The sequence below is a fragment of the Myotis davidii genome, unplaced genomic scaffold (genome assembly GCF_000327345.1).
Source record: "Myotis davidii unplaced genomic scaffold, ASM32734v1 scaffold151, whole genome shotgun sequence".
NCBI lineage: Eukaryota > Metazoa > Chordata > Mammalia > Chiroptera > Vespertilionidae > Myotis > Myotis davidii.
Window position 1 is genome coordinate 1,261,225 of NW_006285248.1, and position 23,780 is coordinate 1,285,004.

At 36.0% G+C, this 23,780-nt stretch overlaps 1 protein-coding gene across 3 annotated transcripts in view; it reads right to left on the minus strand.

The window, feature by feature from the left end:
- The window catches only part of SOS1 (SOS Ras/Rac guanine nucleotide exchange factor 1), a 79,780-nt gene that overhangs the window by 27,281 nt on the left and 28,719 nt on the right, over positions 1-23,780 (minus strand). For all 3 annotated transcript variants that reach the window (XM_015558877.1, XM_015558876.1, XM_015558875.1), the window contains exons 8-14: positions 20,228-20,355; positions 18,803-19,458; positions 7,542-7,623; positions 6,762-6,884; positions 6,126-6,229; positions 4,470-4,692; positions 3,283-3,402 (exon numbers count right to left, since the gene is read on the minus strand). In XM_015558877.1, the coding sequence (XP_015414363.1) occupies positions 3,283-3,402; positions 4,470-4,692; positions 6,126-6,229; positions 6,762-6,884; positions 7,542-7,623; positions 18,803-19,458; positions 20,228-20,355 (1,436 nt within the window). The remainder of the gene's footprint in view (positions 1-3,282; positions 3,403-4,469; positions 4,693-6,125; positions 6,230-6,761; positions 6,885-7,541; positions 7,624-18,802; positions 19,459-20,227; positions 20,356-23,780) is intronic.

The following is a 23,780-nucleotide window of genomic DNA, read 5'->3' on the forward strand; positions in this document are numbered from 1 at the left end:
AAATATCAATGAAGAAAATATCCTCAGATGAAGATTAACAACAACAAAAATTGCACTGAAATTCTGGACTTCTGACATAACAGTGTAAGGAGCTCTGTTTATTCACTTCTCAGTGAAACTGGTGAAAAATTATGTGTGCATATATATATTTGTAGATACAGATACACACTTATGTACATATACATACATACCCATAAATATTCAAAGTCTCTGGAAATGGCCCTCTGAGCAAATAGTAAATGAAGAAATATCTATTCAGGAAAATCTACAAAAATTCAGTAAGAGAGAGGCAAGAGTTTGTGGTATTTGAACAAAGACTGCTTTCTCCCCTCTTCCTGCCAGAGAACCTGGGGGTTGTGGGGCGTAGTGGTCTACTGCAGACTGCTGCAGCCAAGAATACAGCTGCCTGTCCACCCAGCTCCCAGCTAGAGGGCTTTCTTCCCTGGAGTAGCAGGACTTCAGCATTTCACTCATCCTGCTCTGAGCTGCTGGCTGCTGAGGCTAAGTCCCAGGTGAGTGCAGCTGAGAAGTGGGACTCCTTTCTCCTGCATAATTTCTGTGGAGAGGCTCTACCTTAAATGTGGCGTACTGAAAATACTGGGAAGATAGCCATTCCCTGTTTCCTGAGGCAGTGGTTCTATGCCAAGAAAAGCAAGCCAAGAGGACCTCAGGCTACTGTTCGTGTGCATGCATGAGAGGGCACACACACCCCACCACCACCACTAAGCACTCAGCTCCTAGAGCAAGAATGTCAAAAAAATTTGCCATTGTCCCCAGTTCGAGTCTAGGCTCAAATAGATAGTTCTAATCTCTTACCATTTAAAATAGTGTGGAGAAGTTTAAACCTAAGGGTGCTCTCAAGAACAGTGAACGTTGTGATGAAGAGCAATTGGGAGATTTGTAGATCTAATGAAGATACAACTTTGACTTTTGGCCAAACTAGTTTGCAGGAGAAAACTAGAGAATAAGGCAGCTGGGAGGAGCCCCCCTGGGGTCAGAACAAATATCAAAACAGAGATTTCAGAAACCATTCCTTCAAGGGAGTTACAATATGATTGGATTAGTTTGTAGAAAATTTATGCCATCAGGGAATTTTTGGAGTTTCACAGTTGGGTGTAGTCAAAGAAGGAGTGAAAGAAAGCCCTACCTTTGCACTGCCTTCTTAGGGTGACTGTGGGCATGCCCTAATCTGTACCGCCCAGAAGAGGAACGTCGCAGTTTAATATCTCAGCATGGGGGAAGGTCTGAGGAGAACAGACTTCACTAAAATAACCCAGCTAGTCACTAAACAAACAAACAGTAATAATAATAAGCCCTGAGGGATAGGAATAGCTAAAATATCAAGTTCCAACAAAAATTAAAAGACATGCAAAGTAATAGGAAAGTACTACCTTTTCACTGAGGGGAAAAAAAGCAGGGAACAGAAACTGTCTGGAGGGAGACCAGATGTCAGGTTTAACAGAAAAATATTTCAAAGTAGGCATTATGACTATGTCTACAGAACTAAAGGAAAGCATGATTTAAAAAAGACATGATGACAATGTGCATGAAATAGAGAATATCACTGAAGACACAGAATTATAAAAGGAACCAAATGGAAACCCTGGAACTGAAAAGTACAATAATTAAAATAAAAAATTTACTACAGGGGCTCAATAGTAGATTTGAACTGGCAGAGAAATAATTAGTTAACTTGAAGATAGAGCTATTGTAGAAAAGTGAAGGCAAAATACTTTCCCAGATTTAAAAAAAGGGAGAGAATTTGTTGCTAACAGACCCACTGAACCAGAAATACTAAAGGAAGTTCTTCAGGCTGAAAACAAGTGACCCCAGATGGTAATATGAATCCACACAAAGAAAGAGCACCAGTAAAGGTAATCATGCGATTAAATAAGACACTATAAATGCTATTTTTTCTTACTGTTTCTCTTACGTGATTTAAAAAGCAACTGTATAAAATAAGGTGTATGTAATGTATTGTTGGGCCTATAACAAAGGGAAGTGTAATATCCTATATAATAAAAGACTAATATGCAAATAGACCGAACAGCCAAACAATGGGTCACTATGACGTGAGCTGACCATGAGGGGCGCACGTGGAATGTGGCGGGCATCGGCCGTGGTGGGATGGTGGAGCAGGTGAGCGGGGGCGCCAGACCAAAGCAGGCACCAGTCGCTGAACTTCTGGTGGTTACTGAAAGTTCTTTGCTCCTGCACACCACGGTCCCACCCGGTGCTCACACCTGCTGCTGGTGCCTGGCGCCAGCCCTGATCACTTGGCACAGTCAGCAGGAGCAAGTGGTGGCTGCCAGCCCTGATCACCCCTCAGGGCTTTTCCACCTCCCCCTGCTCCTGAGGGGTGATCAGGGCCAGTAGCCATCGCTCGCACCCGCTGCCAGCGACGGCCTCAGTCACATCCGCTGCCGGCAATGGTCCCACTCCCACCTGCTGCCGGCGCCTAGCGCAGGCCCCGATCACCCCTGAGGGCTTCTCCACCTCCCCCTGCTCCTGAGGGGCAATCGGAGCAGCAGCCACCACTTGCACACGCTGATGGCACTGGCCCCGCTCACACCTGCTGCTGGCGATGGCCCCAATTGCTCCATGCTGTCAGCGGGTGTGAGTGAGGCCAGTGCTGTCAGCGCATGGGAATGGCAGCAGCAGGAGGGGGGCTGCTGGCAGACAGGGACCTGGGGCCACAGCAGGAGTGGATGGGTGGGGGTGTGGAGGATGGGCCAAGACCCGCCCCTGGGTCCACAGTAGCCTCACAGCCCACAGTTCCTTTCAAGGTGCATGAATTTGTGCACTGGGCCCCTAGTATTGCCATAACTGCACAAAGGAGATGGGAAGAATAAAGCTGTAATGGGCTAAGAAAATGACAGCAAATGGTTTAAAGCAATAATTAAAACAATGTATTGTTAGATTTGCATCATTAATTATATGTAATGTGTATTACAATAATACCACAAAAAAGGGGGATAAAGGAAATAGAGCTATATAGGAGTAACATTTCTATACATCACTGAAATTAAGCTAATATAAATCTGAAGCAGATCCTGATAAAATGTATATGGTAAACTATAAAGCAATCACTAAAAAAACCCATCAAAATTTTTTAATGAAAAAATTTTAATGAAATTAAAATGCTACATTAGAAAACTTCACTCAGTGCAAAAATAAAGAAGAGGAACAAAACAAGAAGTGAGACATACAGAAATAGAACTGCAATGAAATGTATAACATATCTGATTGCAATGAAATGTTAAGAATGTCAGTAATACTTACTTCTCAAACCACAGAGTGAGATTAGTGGTGTGCCGGATCATTTTCAGAAGATTAGGAGAATTAATTTCTTTGTCTTCTTTTGTCCACACACTTCCAACTAATTCTGATGGCTGTACAGCTCTAAAATCATCAATACATAATTCTATATGATACTTTTCCCTCAGTATATTGTTTTATTAAGTAAATAAGTAAACAAAACTAAATTCCCTTATAAACTTTCCACTTATATCAACAGAAATGTTTATGACAAGATATAACAAAAATTTTAATTATGCATCTTTTTATATATATTAAACATATTTTTATGCACGTACCAGTGTACTTTTATTATTGCTTTATAGTAGCTTTTTGCTTTGGGCAAGGTTGGGATTTCTTCATAATATCTTTCCCAGGACTTACAAATATTATCTAACAAGTTTGGGGTAGTCCTTTTAAATAGTGATATATCTGTTAAAATAATCAGCTCACTGAGGGCATAGTGATCACTACAGTTCAAAAATTTTTTTTTCTCCCCTCTAAAGGAAGAGGGAAACTCAACCACAAAACAGTCCTGGGAAATAAATAAAATAGATTGTAACACTGATTTTTGAGACTTAGTAATGATCTTTGGTGGAAGGAGATATATAAATTTAGTCCCTTTCTTCATTTAGTAATTAAAAATAGCTCGAAATTCTAAATAATCCTCATTTAAAACTGTAAACAGACATTTTTTAGATAGTAGTTATTAACATGTAGAAAAACTGAAAAGGCTATACCTGGCCATGATTTAAATTCATAATTATAACGGCAGTAGCTAACCTATTGAGCCCTTACTTTGTACTAAGCACTGTACATATAATGAGTATTTTAAACCTCACAACAGCTCCAGTTTACTCGAAGGAACTAATAGGCAGAGGAATGAAAGTTACAAAAGAAAGTTAAAGTTGCCCAAGAATACCAAGCCAGCAAATAGTAAAGCTAGGATTTGAACTTTGCTTTACCGAGGGGTGACTGCAAACAGAAAGAAGCTGTAAATCCAGACAAAGCAAGGGGGATCAGGCAGTGAAAGAGAGGAGCCTTATTGCCAGACGCTTCATATACTATCTCATTTATGTCTTATTCCAATCCTATAAAGCAGAAACCAGTATTTCATTTAAAAAATTAATTTCTTTAAAGTGACTTTTCAGCTTAAGTGTCAAATTACATACCGATATAGATCTGATTCAAGTAAAGTGAGTTGCCGAGCAATTTCTATTGGGTGTAAGGTGAGCAGGTCAAAAGTCTCTATGTGCCCAGGTCGGCTTATATGCCACTCAACTGTGGGAGGTGAACTCTGAAATGTAATATTATGACCTGGTCCATTGTCTCTTGCAATTTTTTTCCTTTGGATTATTTTAGTGATGGATTCAACCCATTTTTTCATTGCTTTACCTGAAATACATTTAAAATAATATTTAAGTATTTTTTACTTGGTATTTTAAAAAAGTTTAAAATCATACAAGTGATACCTGATCATATCTTTGCTATAAAAAGTTTAAATGATCAAAATTTTAAAAATGGAAGTTCCCCTTTATCATTTCCCTGTTCCCTATCCTAATCTCATTTTTCTTCACATGGCTTATATTCTTCCATATCCTTCTTAAATATTAGAAAGTAATTTATCTGTAGAGATTTTTCACTTTTGTTGTTCTGAGCTTCAGTTCTAAATATTTTATAATCCTCCAAACAAAGATTTTTTTACACAAAAGAGACTTATAAGGATAGATTATACAGTCACCATTAATCTAATCAATATTGCATTTCATAAACCAAACAGGGCCAGAGGACTAAGTCCTTCATTTTTGCATGAGTTTTTTTTTTAAATGTGGCTTTTTTTTTTTATTATGCATGAAAGTACTACTATTGAACCCTTTATTTTCTGATTCTCATTTAGCATGTACAATGGAAATGGAAATTAAGTTATCCAGGACATACTTATACAATCACATAATCTTTAAAACTAGAAGAGAAGCTCTGGAGATCATAAAGCCTAGCTCCTCATGTTACTGATGAGGAAACTTAAGTACAAAGAATCAAAGTGGCCCCTGAAAATGATTCCTGGAGGCATAGATGCTGCTGTAAGAACCATCTTTTATATGATAATGACTATTATGTAATACCATTGTTACATTTTCTGAAATGTAGCAAACAGATATTCAAAAGATTCTTTGGTGGCCTCTGTTTCTTGTCTCCTTTTCTAAATGTGTGCTTTTCTCAGCTGTCTGAAAAGAATCAAAGTAATTTTTTTCCAGTCATGTATCTAATGATCGGCAGTGTTAGGAACAGAACTCTTGCTTCTCGGCTCTCAGTTCACTACGCTCTGCTGCCTCGCTGATGTATGCACTCTTCACCTAATGGTGGCTCAGTAACCTCCATGGGTGGTGTCATAACAGCACAATAGTTCCTAATTGTCCTTTAGTACACGTACTTTCAGGTAAGTGTAAAGACAGCATAAATTGAGACTTTTTATTCCAATTCCAAAATAACCAATAAGTTGATTTACTAAATGAAAATACATTGGTTAACAGGGTGATTATTGAGCAATTTGTAGGCCAAAAATATGGTTTGATGAAAATTTTAAAATTTTCCTATTATGCTGGCACTACTACAGACACCTCTTAACAACAATAACCAGTAATGATATCAATTGATAGTCACTATATAGGTACTTTTATTCACATAAAACTAGGCACACAAAAAATCATACTTCAGGGTAGTAAACAATACAATATACAGAAGATATACTACAGAATTGTACACCTGAAACCTATATAATCTTATTAACCAATATCAACCCAATAAATTCAATTTTAAAAATACCATACCTCTTACTGTTCCAATAAATTCCTCCATTCGCTGCAAAAGATGTGCATCTCTTTCAAAGTCATAGAAGTGGTGCTCTACCCAGTGCCGACATACATTTAATACTCTACGGCATTAACACAGAAGAATAACTAAATTACATGGGAACTCCGATATAAATGTTTATTACAATGAATGGTATAAATGAAAACAGAGTAACTTTCACCAAATTAAATAATCTTTTTAAAAAAGTATGTTTTTATTGATTTCAGAGGGAGAGAGAGAGGGAGAGGGAGAGAGATAGAAAAATCAATGATGAGAGAGAATCATTGATCGGCTGCCTCCTGCACGCCCCCTACTGGGATGGAGCCTGCAACCCAGGCATGTGCCCTGACTGGGAATCAAACCCTGACCTCCTGGTTCATGGGTCAATGGCTCAACCACTGAGCCATACTGGCTGGGCAAATTAAATAATCTTATAAGTGGCCTACCACTTTTAAAATCCTGTTAATTAAGACCTACACAATAATTTCTGAAATTGCTTTTCACTCATTTTACTTCTTACCTCCTCCTTACTTGGAAAAGATCCTTATTTACTTAAACTCTGAAATAAAAGTTCAATAAAGACTTATTTACTTCAGTTACTTATCTAATCTTACCGCAGTTGTACAGGCTGTATATATTCTTTTCTAAACCTTTTTAGTTCTGCACTCAGGGGTTGATCTCCATTCTCTATAGCTATGCGATCAGCTTCTGTTGGCTCAGGCTCTGGAATTTCAAACCTAACATAAAGCAGAATAAACTAATGAAAATATTAACTATAATCAAATTATACAAATAGAAAACTACAAATCTTTTTACTAGTCCCCACAATCAAGAGAGCACTGCTAAAAATTACTAAGGATAATGTGAAAACAAGGTTTCTATAATGTAACGGTTAATGATCTTATAGATAAAGCTAACTAGAAACACAATAAAGGATACATTCAAATCTAAAAATAAATATGATTACAAAGTTATGGGACGGATGTTCATTTCTGGCTCGTGTAATTATGCTAAGTCAATTAACATAATACTTTTTAAGGTTAATGCTTGAAAAGTTGACTGATCTTTGGCTGGATGAAACACTTTTCTTGATTATAGTATTTGTGTACTGACAACCTCCATTTTCTTTAACTTGTGGTATATTTGAAACATTCTGTTTAGAACATCTAAATCATCAAAATTTGAATTCCCTAAGTCTAAATTACGTATTTTATATATATTTAAATAATCAAAGTTAACATATTATTATAAAATAATGGTCTTCTAAGAGATTTTGTTTCTTTAAAAAGTGCTCATGAACTACAATTTAAACTCATCCAATATATTTCCAAAGAACATACAAGATCTTAGTTCAATCTTAAAAAAAATAATTTAAACATTTAAAATGGACAGACCTTTCTATTATAAGACTCAGTAGTTCTTGAGGTTTACAAAAGGATCTGTATGTTGTAAGAAATGTCCGAACAAAATTGGGATCTAAGAAGAAAAAGAAAAAAATCTTATTAAAATCTTTGATTCAGAATGATTAAAACTATTGTTTACATTTTCAAAGGAGATCAAATAGTCAATTTTAAAATGTTTTGACCACATAGAATGCTTTGGACTTTATAATGAACTGCTAGACTTAGTGCTTCTTAAATTAGTGGCAAAACTATGGATACTAAAATTTTACATCAGCCTATTTTCTTGATCTCTGCACAACTCTGACTAGCTGATGTTAAACTCATTACTGGCCACAAGAATGTGAGGGGAAGAAGGGAAAGGCAAAGGCCACGCATGGAAAGAAGCTCCTACCTGCTGCCTGGATCTCAGAACATCACCAGTTGGTTTATCTCCCTCATAAAGAGAAAGGCCACAGCAGTTATCTATTACTTTTCCTGACATCCAGACTGACTTATCTAAGATCAGTTATCTAGGTATCTTTCAATCATGTTAACAGAGCACACAACTAGAAAGTGTATCTTATCATGTTAAATACAGTTTCTAAATTATTTTATTTGCTAAAGGTTTTCCTTAAAACTGCTAAAAGATGCTACAAACACCTATAAAGTATTAAAACTATTAAATGTGCAGAGTATGCTGATTTAGTTATATTCACAATTTTTAATTCCTTTTATTTCAAATAATAACAATGAGGGTTCAGTCATAAAAGCAGGAGTCTCTGACCCCTGCCAGCAGAGGACCTACTTTTCATTCACATCTCCATGAAGTAAGACAGGTCGTTGGCTGAGTATGACCACTTCCCCAGGCCTGGCCTATTGCAGTCTTTGCCTGATAGTATTCTCTCAAGTTGTGTCATCAGCACAAGAGACCTGGGCTGTCATCTTCTATATAAAGAGGGGGAGAAACATTTTTCCACAGAGGGGAAAAAATCACTTCTATAACTCAAATTTTATCAAAGTCCACATTTAGTTGCAAGAGTCGTTTAAAAGGAAGAGGAAAGAGTTCATTAACTTGAGTTTTTACTGGGAGAATCCTTTCCCTATTTTACATTATGGCCTGGTAAGCTCTAACTCTATCCTATGTAATAAAAGGCTAATATGCAAATCGACCGAACAGCAGAACAACCAGTTGCAATGATGCACACTGACTACCAGGGGGCAGACGCTCAATGCAGGAGCTGCCCCCTGGTGGTAAGTATGCTCCCACAGGGGGAGCGCTACTCAGCCAGAAGCTGGGCTCACGGCTGGCGAGTGCAGCGGTGGTGGCAGGAGCCTCTCCCGCCTCTGCAGCAGCCTCTCGTACCTCCGCAGCAGTTGGACACCCCCCGAGGGCTCCCGGACTGTGAGAGGGTGCAGACTGGGCTGAGGGACCCCCCACCAAGTGCACTGATTTCATGCACCAGGCCTCTAGTCCTATATAATAAGAGCCTAATATGCAAATCGACTGAACAGTGGAATGACCAGTTGCTATGATGCACACTGACCACGAGAGGGAAGACGCTCAATGCAAGAGCTATATCTAGCCCACAGGCATCCAGTGGGTGCCAGCGGGAGCCCCCCGATCACACCGCCAGTCGCCCCGCAGAGGGAGGTGACCGGTGGCAGCAGTGGGGGGCGGCGGAGCCAGCCAGTGAGTGGGAGGTGCCAGGCTGGCCAAAGCAGGTGCCAGCGTGGGCCCCCCAATCGCTCCACAGATCGGCCCTGCCAGGCCTAGGAACCCTATCCATGCACGAATTTCATGCATCGGGCCTCTAGTTGAATGATAAACTCATTGAGAGTATCAAGTACATACCTTTATTTTTGTTAGGCTATAATAGTATAGACACTGTGGACCGTTTACAAGAAGTACAGTGCCTAATATTATTAGCATAGGATTTAGCAAGAATCAGAATTTTTTTGGAAAATTTCTATTTAGGCTGATTCTGTCTGATTAAGAACCACCCTAAATTTAACCATACAATAAAATAATACATTAACTCCCTCCCACCCTCCCAATAAGCTAATTCATGGACTTACCACAAAACTGAAATCTATTTCCCAACTGACTAGTATATGTGGTCATCAAGATAATAAATTGATTTAAATATCAGACAATCTTGAATTTAAGATTATAATGCCTTTTTAAGTTAAAGAAAAATTTAATGACAAAAATACATTGGTTTTGCCCTAGCTGGTTTTGCTCAGCAGACAGAGTGTCGGCCTGCAGACTGAAGGGTCCCAGGTTCGATTCTGGTCAAGGGCACATGCCTGGGTTGCAGGCTCAGTCCCCAGTAGGGGTCATGCAGGAGGCAGACAATCAATGCTTTTCATCATTAATGTTTCTATCTTTCCCTCTCCTTCTCTGAAATCAATAAAAATATATTTAAAAAAATACACTGCTTTTAAATGTCCCTCTTCTCCTTTTGCTTTATACCTTCTGAGGCTAGAGTGGGTTACTGATAAAAGTAATTTAAACACATACAACCCTTTAGTAATTTCCTTTGTTGGTATCTTATTGTTTGTCTTCAGTTACAGAGCTCCTCAAACGTTAAAGACTAATGTCTCATCCAGAAGAAAAGATTTTAAAACAGAAGGCTGTACAAGATTTTAAAACAGAGATTTATATCGGTTTCATCACAGTCCTCCCTTTCAAGAATCTTCTTCCTGTTCTGCAAATCTATTTGTAAGGTGAGGCTACTCAAAACATCATGTGTTTAGCAAACAAAAGCAGTGGCTATGTAGAGATGCTGAGGTGTCACTGTTGGAGAGAGAGCTCAGATCTTTAGTACAAAGTACTTCAAGAATCCCTGATTTCTGTTCCAAATTTAGGGTGACCCATCCTTTTCTTAAAAGAAAAGTTTATTTCAGTCTAAAAGTCTAAAATCGATATCCAGACCCATTTCTTCTCAAATGACACCTGTCAGGCTGACAAGTTGTGGGGTATTCAAGGTACTTTTAAGTTGAAAAAGAGAATAAAAGTTCTTAGTGAATTAAAAAAATTATTTAAAAAAATTGGCTATTTTTAAAGGCATTCAATTTTTAAAATGGTAATAGTGTGGTGAAGGCCGTGGGGGGCAGGTGAGAGCTGGAGGGGGGTCACTGGGGGATAAAAGGGAACATCTGTAATACTTTCAACAATAAAGATAAATTTAAAAAATAAAAAATATTTATTATAGTAAATAATAAAAATGCAGTTTATTTTAAATCTATAATGATATTAATATTGGATGTAAAAATTACAACCTAGTGAAAGCTCACCCTTTTGTAAACTATAATGTCTAATAAATTGAGAAATAAGAAAAAATAAAATAAAGTGGTCTTTTCATCTTAAACCAAAACCTCTGGCCATTTCAGTCCATTAGTAACTGATGACAATGCTGAGAGTCATGTTTGTGCATCAGTGCCACACCGGTCCAGGGGATCCCATCAATTCCTGATAGCTGTTCTGCAAAGTTCTCAAGCAGCATTCTCAAAATGTATACGATTTCCCTGAACTGATAGGGCCTGGGATATTTTTTCTTTTCTACATATGGGAGAAGTAACTAAGACTTATCAAGGTCACACAATAGAGTGACAGAGATGGTACCATAACCTAGATTGTGTAATTCCTGATTATTTTTTCCTACCGCATCACATAATCTCCCTGAGTTAAAGGATCTCTTAATGTTTATGCTGCTGTGAGATCTAACTGGAAAGTAAGAATCCATAAATTATATAACCACTATAGAAATTTACATAAAATATTAATTTAGGATCTTGGGCAAAGGCACTAGCAAGTCGTCGAAAAATTGGCAGTCTAATTGTGATTCTGTATTTCTTGTTAAGCCTTCTTCCAGATTTTAGGAAATAGCAACTGTGCCTTCCTGTACACTGCATTCAGAAGTTTCTGAAGCTGGCAGTGAAATAAACACTCCCACAATCATCAGTTGTACTAAGTTCTAAAGTGACTCAAGTTTAAGTTGTTTTTAGCTTGATTAGAAATGAGTAGTCTTGCCAAAAGAAAAAAACCAGCAGAGGCTAAAAATAAACCAAAAATTTGGCAAAAGTTTAAGTACTTTCAAAAAATTCTCTTAAAGGCTGCATATATTACCAGGACTTATTAATTTAGACTCTATTTTTAGTCTAACGCAGTGGAAATTTACTAATGAATGAATAACTTTAATATTAATAGAGGACATAACATCTGCATTTTAAATTTTATACCAAAAGGGTACATATTCCAGAAGCTAATTTTATTTCTATTGATTTCCCCATTTCAGTGATTGTAACCATGTCACGCTATTCTGAAGACCTTTAGCTTATTGGTGATGTAAAGGACTAAGATAATTGATATTTTTAAAATACCCACTAATAAAGACAAGTTATATAATTTTGTAAGAAAACCAAGAACTGGCCCTGCCTGGGTAGATCAGTTGATTAGAACATCATTCCCATATGCCAAAGATGCGGGTTCTATCTCAGGTCAGGGCACATACAAGAAACAACCAATGAATGCATACGTAAGTGCAACAACAAATTGATGTTTCTCTCTCTCTCTCTCAAATCAATAAACAAGTTTTCTTAAAAAGAAAACAAAGGACCTACTTACATTTATCAGGTAATCATAAAAGGTAGGTTTCATATTGCCTCTATTAGTTGTGAGTAACAGTTATCTACCTATATTATAAAATGATTATTTCAGGGACAATGGAAGGCAAATGCATAAAAATACAAAAGCCAGGCTGTTTCAATTTTAAAATATAAGCATAAACAAATATTTGTGGAGAAAATTAAAATAAACTATTTTGATATTCTTTTTTTTTATCACTTGCTTATGGATATAATTCCACAAACGTCTTTCTCAAACTAAACCCTAATAGATTTCAATATAAGCAATGGCAAAAACTTCCTCTGTGGTTTTTCTCTTCTGACTCAAATTCCTGTACTGAGATTTCTACCACACTCACTAGCTGCTCAGGATCCCTCTCTCTAATCAAATACCTGCCAACCCCCATCAAGTTCCCGGTCTAGGCCCAGGTTATGAGTTATAGTTACTATTTTTGCTGGTTTTCTAGCTGCCCATTTCCCTCACTCTAAAACTGTTCTTTTTTTAAAAAATATATTTTATTGATTTTTCACAGACAGGAAAGGAGAGGGACAGAGAGTTAGAAATATCGATGAAAGAGAAACATTGATCAGCTGCCTCCTGCACACCTCCTATTGGGGATGTGCCCGCAACCAAGGTACATGCCCTTGGCCGGAATCGAACCTGGGACTTTTCAGTCCGCAGGCTGATGCTCTATCCACTGAGGCAAACCGGTCAGGGCTAAAACTGTTCTTATACAGTATTTTATTGCACAGTTCTTCAAAATCTGAGGAACTCAGAATATACTTACATTAATGTTCAAAATACAGCAGATTAGATTTTAGGTGATAAATTCAATCCTTTTTATCTTATATACTTATTTTGATCCCTACATGACATTTTATTTGGCAAGGTCAATGAAATGTATGAGATATTTATTAACTAGAGTCATTTATATAAAGAATACCCCTCCCCCAGTCACCACAGTGAACCAGTTCATCAGGATGTGTGTTCATGTGATCATTCTCCCTTTAATACAGCCATTTAAAAAGCTACAAGAAACAATAAGCTCCTCAACAAGGATTTATAAACAATCACTCTTGAATTCCTTACAAAAGGAAACAGACCGCTACGCTGACGCACAAACACTTAAAAAAAGAGAATTTAAAAATAGAACAGCACTGCCCTATAGATCAAAAACTACTGAAAATATTTTTTTTCCTAAATTAAAACACACAAACTGAGCTTATACAGTACACAAACTCAAAAGAAATCTGATACAGATTTTTGAGGATTTATAGTTCTATATGAAGGCATAAAATATCAGTAAATACTTTAAAGAAAAGTATCAACTGGCTTTTTTTTTTTCCAGTATCGTTTTCTATGAAAGGGAAGTTCACCATGCATGGGAAACACCTTTTCCCCACACTTCAATGTGAAAAGCTTTTATTTCCATATAATGTCAGTTCTGAATTATTACCTCTACCTCAAACTCACCTCATTTCTCTAAAATAGAATAACAAACCAGACATAGCATCACCAAACATTTCTTTACCCATGTTAAGTCTCAATATTAATTTGTACTTTATTTCCTGTAACTATAACCAAAGTGAAATTCCTACTCTCCTCTTCGTTATGCATGTTGCTTTGTGCCTTCTTTTTTTTTTTTTTTTTTTAAATATATTTTATTGAGTTTTTACAGAGAGGAAAGAGAGAGATAGAGAGTCAGAAACATCGATGAGAGAGAAACATCTACCAGCTGCCTCCTGCACACTCCCCACTGAGGATATGCTCGCAACCAAGGTACATGCCCTTGACCGGAATCGAACCTGGGACCTTTCAGTCCGCAGGCCGACGCTCTATCCACTGAGCCAAACCGGTTTCGGCTGTGCCTTCTTACTGTATAGACAAGGAAGGAAACATCTCTTCATATCCATGCTGGATTCAGAATGTTCCATCTAACTAGATAATTTCCCCTTAGCTCTTTGGGTGAATTCCAAAGTTCTGATATAGTTAGTGAATTATTATATGTCCAGAAACACTGGATCTTAGATTCCATATAAGACCCTGTTGCAATCTTTTAAGCAAGTAAGCACTTTCTAACTCACCTACATTTAATTTTTTTCCCCAGAAAGCTTTCCTTTACAGATAGACTAATGACTGGGTTTTGTTAAAAAATAAAATTATGATGACCAATATGTAACTAAATAATAAAATATTTTAATTAAAGTGAAAGTTTATAGTTAGAACTTATTACCTATTTCAATAAGAAAAAAAATTGCTCTGACTGTATCTTCATAGACCTGTTTTCCAGAAATTAATAAGCCATTTGTATACTGGCAATTCAAACCAAGCAAGTAAGTTTATTTTTTAAAAATATATTTTTTTAATTGATTTCAGAGAGGAAGGGAGAGGGAGAGACAGAAACATCAATGACGAGAGAGAATCATCAATTGGCTGCCTCCTGCATGCCCCATACTGGGGATTGAGCTCGCAACCTGGGCATGTGACCTGACCGGGAATCAAACCATGACCTCCTGGTTCATAGGTCAACGTTCAACCACTGAGCCATAGAGGCTGTCCGGGCAAGCAAGTACGTTTCTTTATTTTTATTACTCAATACACATAATAAAAATATTATAATTAAAAGAATTCACCTTGTATGAGTCAGTGTAATAAGGTAGAAAGTATATTCTATTAAGGGTCAAGAAACCTAATGTCTAAGTCTTCATTCTGTAATTACCTGCTGATATGACTTCTGGCAAATCACATAAACTTTGGGGGCCTTGGGTTTTTGTCTATAAAGTGAGGAATTGGTCACCACATCTAACACTAGTAATCTATAGCTTTATTTCATAAATTATTGCTAAAATACTTGAGGGATCAAGTTAACTGGAAACAAAGTGAAGTCTGAATTAAGTAATATTAAACTAGTTTCCCTTTTGCTTTTTATGACAATGTGTGACCAACCTATAATCTAAAAAATTACCTGTAAGTAGTTCTTGATAGTTATTAGTTTCTCATTGTATTATAATCAGTCTTATTATAATTCTATACAATATAATTAAAATGTACAAGGTAAATTTTAGCTTTTGTTTCGATGTAAGCCACAACTTGCACTGTATATTCTCCAATAAATACCTACCAACCAACCAACCCCCACTCCCTCAAAAAAAAGAAAAGAGCAGACCAATAGTTCTTAAAGAGGGAAGGTAGGGGAGGGTGGGGGGAAGGGGGTGATCAACCAAAGGACTTATATGCAAGCATATAGGCCTAACCAATGGACATGGGCAACAGGGGGGTGAGGGCATGAGTGGGAGGATAGGGGGTAATGTGGGGATAAGGACACATATGTAATAATTTCATCAATTAAAAAATGGTAATTTGATCTGTTCTCATTGCAGTGAGGACTCAGAGTTCATGTGAACTCGACTGCTTAAAAAATTTCTGCTTTCATGTTTTACAAATTTACAGATGGTCTATTAAAAGCACACTCTATTGGCAGTAATACAGTCAGTTAACAGACCCTACAGAGAGCCCAAACAAACGAATACTACTAATTTGTATGTGCTGTAAACACAACTCACAAAAGCTGCTTGTGGATTCTAGTTATACCATTAATACATTAAGGACGTAAGATAAAACAGTGTAAATTAAGCCTCAAAAGAGGAAAAGAAAAATGTTAAAAAACTTAGCCACACACTTTTAAAACCAACATTGGCATTTTATTCTTTAAGAAATTAAGGAAAGGAATTTTTAAGAAACTTAAAAAAACAAGACAATCTTGTCACTTTAAATTTGAATATATTTAACTTTGCAAAGTTCTATAAATCTAGAAATTTAAGTATTTTATATTAATTAAAAAGATGACCATTTAAAATATCATTCTATTCAAAAGCTAAAAATTAATATAAATGAGAGCATCTATCAAAAGGAGCTAACACAATACCATGCCAAAAGCACCTGTCCACAGACATGGCTGGCATGTACACTAAGAGAAGACTGCCAACTTTATAGACAAACTGGCAGCTATGCTTGTTCAAATTTTGTTTGTTTTAAAGTGTCCTCAAAAAATAAAAAAGGTCATAAAGTGAAAAAAAAGTGTCCTTTTACAAAATAATTAAATAAAGGCAGTTCTCCAGAAAATATTTGATTGTACTTCTGCAACTACTTATTAATAAGTATGTTAGGTCTGTGAAATACAGCAGTTTAAAGAAAATTTTTAGCATTAACAATTATAAGTTCTGTGAAATATAGCATGCAACTTAAATAAATAAAATTTTAATCATTAACAATTGAGTTTTATAGAAGCAATTATATTACAAATTTTAGAATCAAATGTCTTCCAGTTCAAATACCACTGAATTATGATAATAAACACTTGTAAGTCTTCAGCATTTGCAATTTATATTTCTCTATAGGAAAAGATAGTAAAACTTCTGTCTTAGGGGTTTTACTGTTGATTAGGAAAATTAATTTTACTCAAAACAGTATAAGAACTCAAAGGTTTTTAAAATAAAATGGACAATTTAGAAAGCTTAAGCTAAAAAATTCTGTGAATCTTCTAAGACACTTAAAAATCAGAATGATGTGTCAAAAAGAACAAATTGAATTTTTATAACCTTAAAAATTTCAACCAAATGACTTGTATGCATGCATATAAGCATAACCAATGGACACAGACACTAAGAGGGTGAGGGCATGTGCCGGGGGTGGGAGGGAGGCTGGGGAGAGGTCAATAGGGGAAAAAGGAGACATATGTTCTACTATTTGTAATACTTTAAATAATAAAAGAAAAAAGTAGCAAAGAAATAAGTATTTTGCAACCACAAATTTTGGGTAATTTAACAAAACATCTTTGTAGTTGTATTCTAGATCTTAAAGAGAAGTTAATGAAAAACAACTAAATATATGTTATATTAATTACTGATAATTGTACCTTCTCTCAAAAACAGTTTCATATGTAAAATCCTAGGCAGCTTATTTAAATTTCCTGTGCCTTTACTTATTTCAGCGTCAGTAAAATACATACACTAATTATAGAAGTTTCTAAGTGAAAAATCAATAGTAAAATTGGAATCCCAGACTAGTCTTCTTTCACTATATTCATTATATTTCAGCCATGGGCTTAGTTTAAAAGCCAAACTGCTTTTAAAATTAGCTTATGGAAAACACTATTATTTTGCCATGAAAAAGGCTAGCAAAAGAACTACCAATTAGAGGACAAATAAAAACTAAAAACAAAACACTGGCTTACTCAACCCAGAGACATGTGGAGATAATGAAACAATTTTGTATTTATAAAGTGCTTTGATGTCACTGATAAAAATATTCTAACCTAATTCTACATTTTTGCAAGGTGGCCCTGATAATTTCCAGGACATACAAACAGTTAATACATCAAATGGATTAACAATATCAAATACTATTCACCTTTATTACAGTGGATTAATGGATATATTTAAAAGCTTTATTTAACTGGTTCCAAAACTGTTTCTAGAGAGAAGTGAGAACCCACTTATAGGACTTTAAAACTGAAAAAAGATTTCTCCAGAAACACATTTCTGGAGATAAGAATATATTTAAGCAAGAAGTATGGAGATTTAGGTTAACATCCACTTTCAACTATTTAATAATAATACTTACATTTGATTTTATATATTTTGGTAATAAAAACATTCTTTGAAAATAAGTTTGCATGTATATTTACAAGAGCTTTGACATACAGTATTTCACTTACTCTTTCCAACATATTTTAAGGTAGCTGTTGTCACACTGATTTTTGAGATGAAAAACTGAAGTTCTGAGACCTTAAGGAACTATATAGAGTGAAGGTATAAATCCAAACTCAATGCTCTTTCTACTATACCACACTCTATAGTATTTTACAATTATCGAACCTCCCAGTATGTAGGGAAGCTGAAGGTTGAAGAACATTAGATTATCATTTGTTCCTTAACTTTATTAGAGGAAATAAAATTACTTAAAAATGAATCATTATATGTATTCCTTACCTCTTAAACATTATATTTAATTCGGCCTCTAGCAATCTTCATAGGTGTTTTGGACATGTTTGTCTTAAAAATTGCCCTGCTAAGGTGAAACTGTTTTCTTCAATAATAGCAGTTGTAAAAAGCAAAACAAACAAAGAAACTGAAAACTTAAATGATTTCCAGGATTGCCAAATTTAGTTAATTTTTAGGAATGGAAATTAAGAAAAAGCAATGTTGTGTATGTTTGTACTACTAGCACAATTTTGGTGATGGATGTGTAGTAATATTTTAACTGATTTTATAATCTCAGTAACAGAAAGAAAAAAAAGGCAGAGATGTAAGAAAGTTTCAAGAAAGACCCAAATGATGATGATTTATCACTACTTTTAGTTTTGTTGCTGCCATTTTCTAACTGGGTAAATTTAGCTAAGTGACATTTAGTTTCTCATATATAACTCTAGTTGTAAAGTTAAAATAATACATGTAACTGTGATAGGAAAAAGTATAAAATTTCGAAGAAATATAAATGGCAGTATTTTCAATTAAAAAAAAGAACTCTAATAATGCGGAGGTCTTGTGTTAGTTTGCTTTCTATTTTAGGCACAATGACCAGTGCAGCAGAGAAAATCAGCCTGAAGCAGGAAAATAAAAGTCACAGGGGACTTCTTATTTCTTACCTGCATACATATGGTATGTGAGCCTCTCTATAAGTTTAATAACAGTTCCTGCTTTGATAATTGGAATTCCAGCCTTGGGCTGCATGTTTTCTTCAAATATTATATTCTCTTCAGAGTCAGGTTCTGCAAATCTATAAACGTCAGCACTAGGGAGCCTCATCTGCTCCTCCTTCTCTTCCTGTAGCATTGTCACATCAAGCATCCTTTCCAGTGTGCTCCGGTACTGTAAAGATATCAATGCTGCCATCCAATTGTTTTTCTCTTCAGCTGACTTGGCAGAAAATATAACACTATTTTCATCTTTTAAAATTATTTCAAAAGCATGCTTGTATTCATTGGTGTCATCTTTGTCATTAATTTGTACCTTTCTCATAAAAAACTTTTCTTTAAGACGATATTCTGCATTGCTAGCACCAGGAAGTCTTGGCTGCCCATGATTTGATTTACAGCAAATCATTAAGCCATCAAAGAGAAATATGTGTCTCTCATGTTTGGCTCCTACACGTGTAAGAGTTCCTTCCATTATAAACTCATTGCAACACTGTCCAATGTCTTTTCCCTCCCAACCATCAATATTCTTCTGAATCTCATTCATTTTCTTGATTGCTAGTTGTTTCCCCTTCATTTGCTGACTATAAAACCGACATGCAGATTCACTGGGATAAAGGAAAAAACATTATTAGTATACAGACAACAGAGAACCTAAAATTCATGTAAATAAAGGGCAATGTAAAAGTTTATTTTAAAAAGTTACGTTGGGAAGGTTTTCACTAATTCTAGAAAGATGTTAGTGCTACAAAATTACACAATTTTGGAAACAAGCAACATAATAGAGACATTTCTTTTAGTGCTCTAAAAAGAAAAATGATTATTGACAAAATTCTGCCTTATAAATTCAGCTACAGAATAATTATTTCTACCTTGGCTATAGATATTTAGAATAACAAATATTAGAAAGTAGCCCAATATAGTGAAAAACAGTAATTTAAGAGGTTTAAAACATATTTAGAAATGCTTAAGAAGACCCAAAGTTAAAAAAACATGCAAATATTATCATTAGGAAACTGGAAGCAACAGTATCAAAATTAATGCCTCAAATTATATACTCCCTAAAATAAGGGATACCTTGACAGAACAATGATGTTGATATAAATCTATCCAATACATTTGCCCTATCTCTCCTTGAGCTTACCAGTTGACTCTCAGGAGGTCTTGTCTGGGAGTATTCAAGGAAAATGCACAATATGAAAGGTTTTTCAAACAATAACAAATTCTCTTGGCTTTGATGTCACTTCCTCTGAAAGACCAAGCTTGTCACTAAAACTATTTTTTCATTGTTTACTTGAGAAGGGAACTGGGATCTCTGAATTTATACCATAATATTCAAGGTGAAAAAAAGGATTATAAAAAAGCAAAAATATTCACCTAAGTCTTCGTTTTGCAAGACTTTTAGAACATATTTTTTCCATCCCACTCTGAACATTAAGTAAAGCTGTTATTGCTTGTTTCAAACATTCCTTGTCTTCTTGATCTTCACTCTTTTCTTCTAATTGCTGTAAAGTGAAAATGACAAAGCTAAGCTAGTAGAACAGTTTGGACTAAATACATACATAAATAAATAAATAAGCCCATTTCATTTAAGGATAAAGCTAACATTGATTCTTCCTACCACAATAAAATTTTTAAACATGTGAAAATATATTAAAAGTCTTTTTCTTCTTTATATATTACTATCCATATCAACATGCAAGTTTTTCCACATTAAAAAAAAAGAGTAGAAGGAGTGTTAAAAGAATTCACAACCTTGTGACAGGCAGTAATGTGCAGTTTCTCAGATGCATATTACTGAAAAGAAATGAGTGATATACACTTTTTTTTTTTTACTTCATAGGACTTTGAACAGAAGTAGGCACATAGGTGAGCTTTTTTATTTTTTTCCAGAGTGGAATTCAGCCTTAGGTTTCCGATTCCAATATTAATGTTGTAGGTAATGGGATGATAAAAAAGATGAATGTACAGAAAAATATGCAATATAATGGAGAGAAACTTGACACAAAATTAAGGATCCAATTTTAACTCTACTTCCGTGTGACCTTGGGGCAAATTAATTGATTTCTTAGTTCACATTTCTCATCTGTCAGATGAGTTTTTTAGTATTTTAATAAAAAGCCTGTCCTGCCTACTTTATAGGTTTGTTATTAAAAATCAAAGCACTCTGAGATGATCCAAGATGGTGGTGGTGTGGATGGATGTTACAATCACCTACTCCCAGGACCAAATTGGAATTACAACTAAAATATAGAACAATCAACTTGAACAACCAACTGAAGACTAGCTGAAGAGAAGGCTTATAACCAAGGATTTACAAAAGCCATATTGAGATTGGTAGGAAGGGCAGAGACTGAAGAGGGATATGTCAGCTGCAGAGGTTCCTCCTGAGGAGCTGGGGTCTCAATCCCAAGCTTGGTTCCCCATCCCAGAGCACCAGAGCCAGGAAGAGGCACCCACATAACTCCTGGCCATGAAAATCAGAGGGAATTCTGTCTGCCAGGAAGAAACAGGAGTCATAGAGACACAGGTACCCTCGTAAAGGTCCAACACACAAAATCTCATTTGCAGCCACTTACCGTAGGCTCTGGCTGAGAGAGTGGGAGCAGACTGGAGTCCCATGAGGAGAGACTGGGGTTTGTGGCTCTGGAGAGACAGCTGCCAGGACCCCTGTGCTTAGTCCCTCTCCAACACTAGCAGATGCCATTATTCTTGGTTGGTACTCTCCTCCACATGGTATCAGCCTAGGGCAGTGGTTCTCAACCTTCCTAATGCCACGACCCTTTAATACAGTCCCTCATGTTGTGACCCCCAATTTCATTGTTACAAATTGAACATAATTAAAGCATAGTGATTAATCACAAAAACAATATGTAATTATATATGTGTTTTCCGATGGTGTTAGGCGACCCCTGTGAAAGGGTCGTTTGACTCCCAAAGGGGTCACGACCCACAGGTTGAGAACCGCTGGCCTAGGGGAATGCAATAGTCCCACCCTTTGGATTCCCTGTTGCCCCACCCTGCAGAGCTCATGCCCTCCTGAGGAGTCCGCTACCTGGGCTAGGGTGTAGAGCAGCCGTGGGCAAACTACGGCCCGCGGGCCAGATCTGGCCCATTTGAAATGAATAAAACTAAAAAAAAAAAAAGACCGTACCCTTTTATGTAATGATGTTTACTTTGAATTTGTATTAGTTCACACAAACACTCCATCCATGCTTTTGTTCCGGCCCTCCGGTCCAGTTTAAGAACCCAATGTGGCCCTCGAGTCAAAAAGTTTGCCCACCCCTGGTGTAGAGGTATGGACAGACTCAGGAGATGTCAATGACTGAGTGGTGTAGCTTTGGAGCAGGGGCCATTCCCCCCGCTTACTGGTACCCATGAACCTGACTGGTACCTCAAGAAACAAGAAAAATCTCAAATACGTTCTAACTTTACACTTAAAGGAACTAGAAAAAGGACAATAAATGAAGCCCAAAGTGAGTAGAAAAAAGGAAATAGTAAAGATCAGAGCAGAACTAAATGAAATAGCCTAAAAAACAATACAAAAGGGCAATGAACCCAAGAGTTGGTTGTTTGAAAAGATGAACAGGATTGACAAATTTTTATCTAGTCTCATCAAGAATAAATGAGAGAGGACCCCAAATAAATGAAATCAGAAATGAAAGATAAGTAACAACTGACTCCACAGAAATACAAAGGATTGTAAGAAAATATTATAAACAATCATAGGCCAACAAATTGGACAATCTGGATAAAATGGTTAAATTCCTAGAAACATACAATCTTCTAAAACTAAATCAGAAAGAATCAGAGAATATGGATAGATTACAACTAATGAAATTGAAGCAGTAATTAAAAAATCTCCAACAAACAAAAGTCCTGGACTGGATGGCTTCACAGGTGAAATTTATCAAATATTAAAAGAAGAATGAACACCTATCCTTTTCAAACTATTCCAAAAAAATTAGAGAGGAGGGAAGACTTCCAAGGTCATTTTACAAGGCCAGCTTTACCCTAATTGCGAAACCAGATAAAGACACTAAAAGAAAGAAAATTATAGGCCAATATCCCCGATGAACATAGATGCTAAAATTCTCAACAAATTATTAACAAACAGGATCCAACAATACATTAAAAAGATCATATATCATAATCAAGTGGGATTTATTCCAGGGATGCAAGGTTGGTACAATATCCACAAATCAATAAACGTGATATACCACATAAACAAACTGAAGGATAAAACCACATGATCATATCAATAGATATAGAAAAAGCATTTGATAAAATACAGCACCCATTTATGATAAAAACTCACAGCAAAGTAGGAATAGAGGGGAACATACATGACAAACCCACAGCCAACATCATACTCAATGGGAAAAAACTAAAAATGTTTCCGTTAAGATCTAGGACAAGACAGGTATGTCCCTTTTCACCACTCTTGTTCAACATAGCACTAGAAGTGCTTACAGGAATAAGACAAGAAGTAAAAATAGAAAGCATATAAATTGGAAAAGAGAAAATAAAAGTAAACAGAGGTTGTGTTATTTGCTGCACACACAGAAGAAATGAATTTGCAATTTAATTCAGGAAAACCAACAATACACACACATACACACACACACATACTGAACCCCCCAATCCAGAACCCAAAAAAAGCAACAATCCGCAACACAACAAAATCCAGTTATCTAGCACACATACAAAAAGGGGGAGGGGGGTAAGTAGCCTATATTCAGGGGAAAAAAGTCAATTTATAAAAATTGACTCCAAATGGGCCCAGAGGTTGGTTGGATTTAGGAAAGACTTCAAAGTGGCTTTTATGATCATGTTCAAAGAATTAAAGGAAAACATGGTCTTATTAAGTGGATAGATAGGGATTATTTTTATGAGACTCAGAGAGAAGTTATGTTTTCTAAATTTCTTT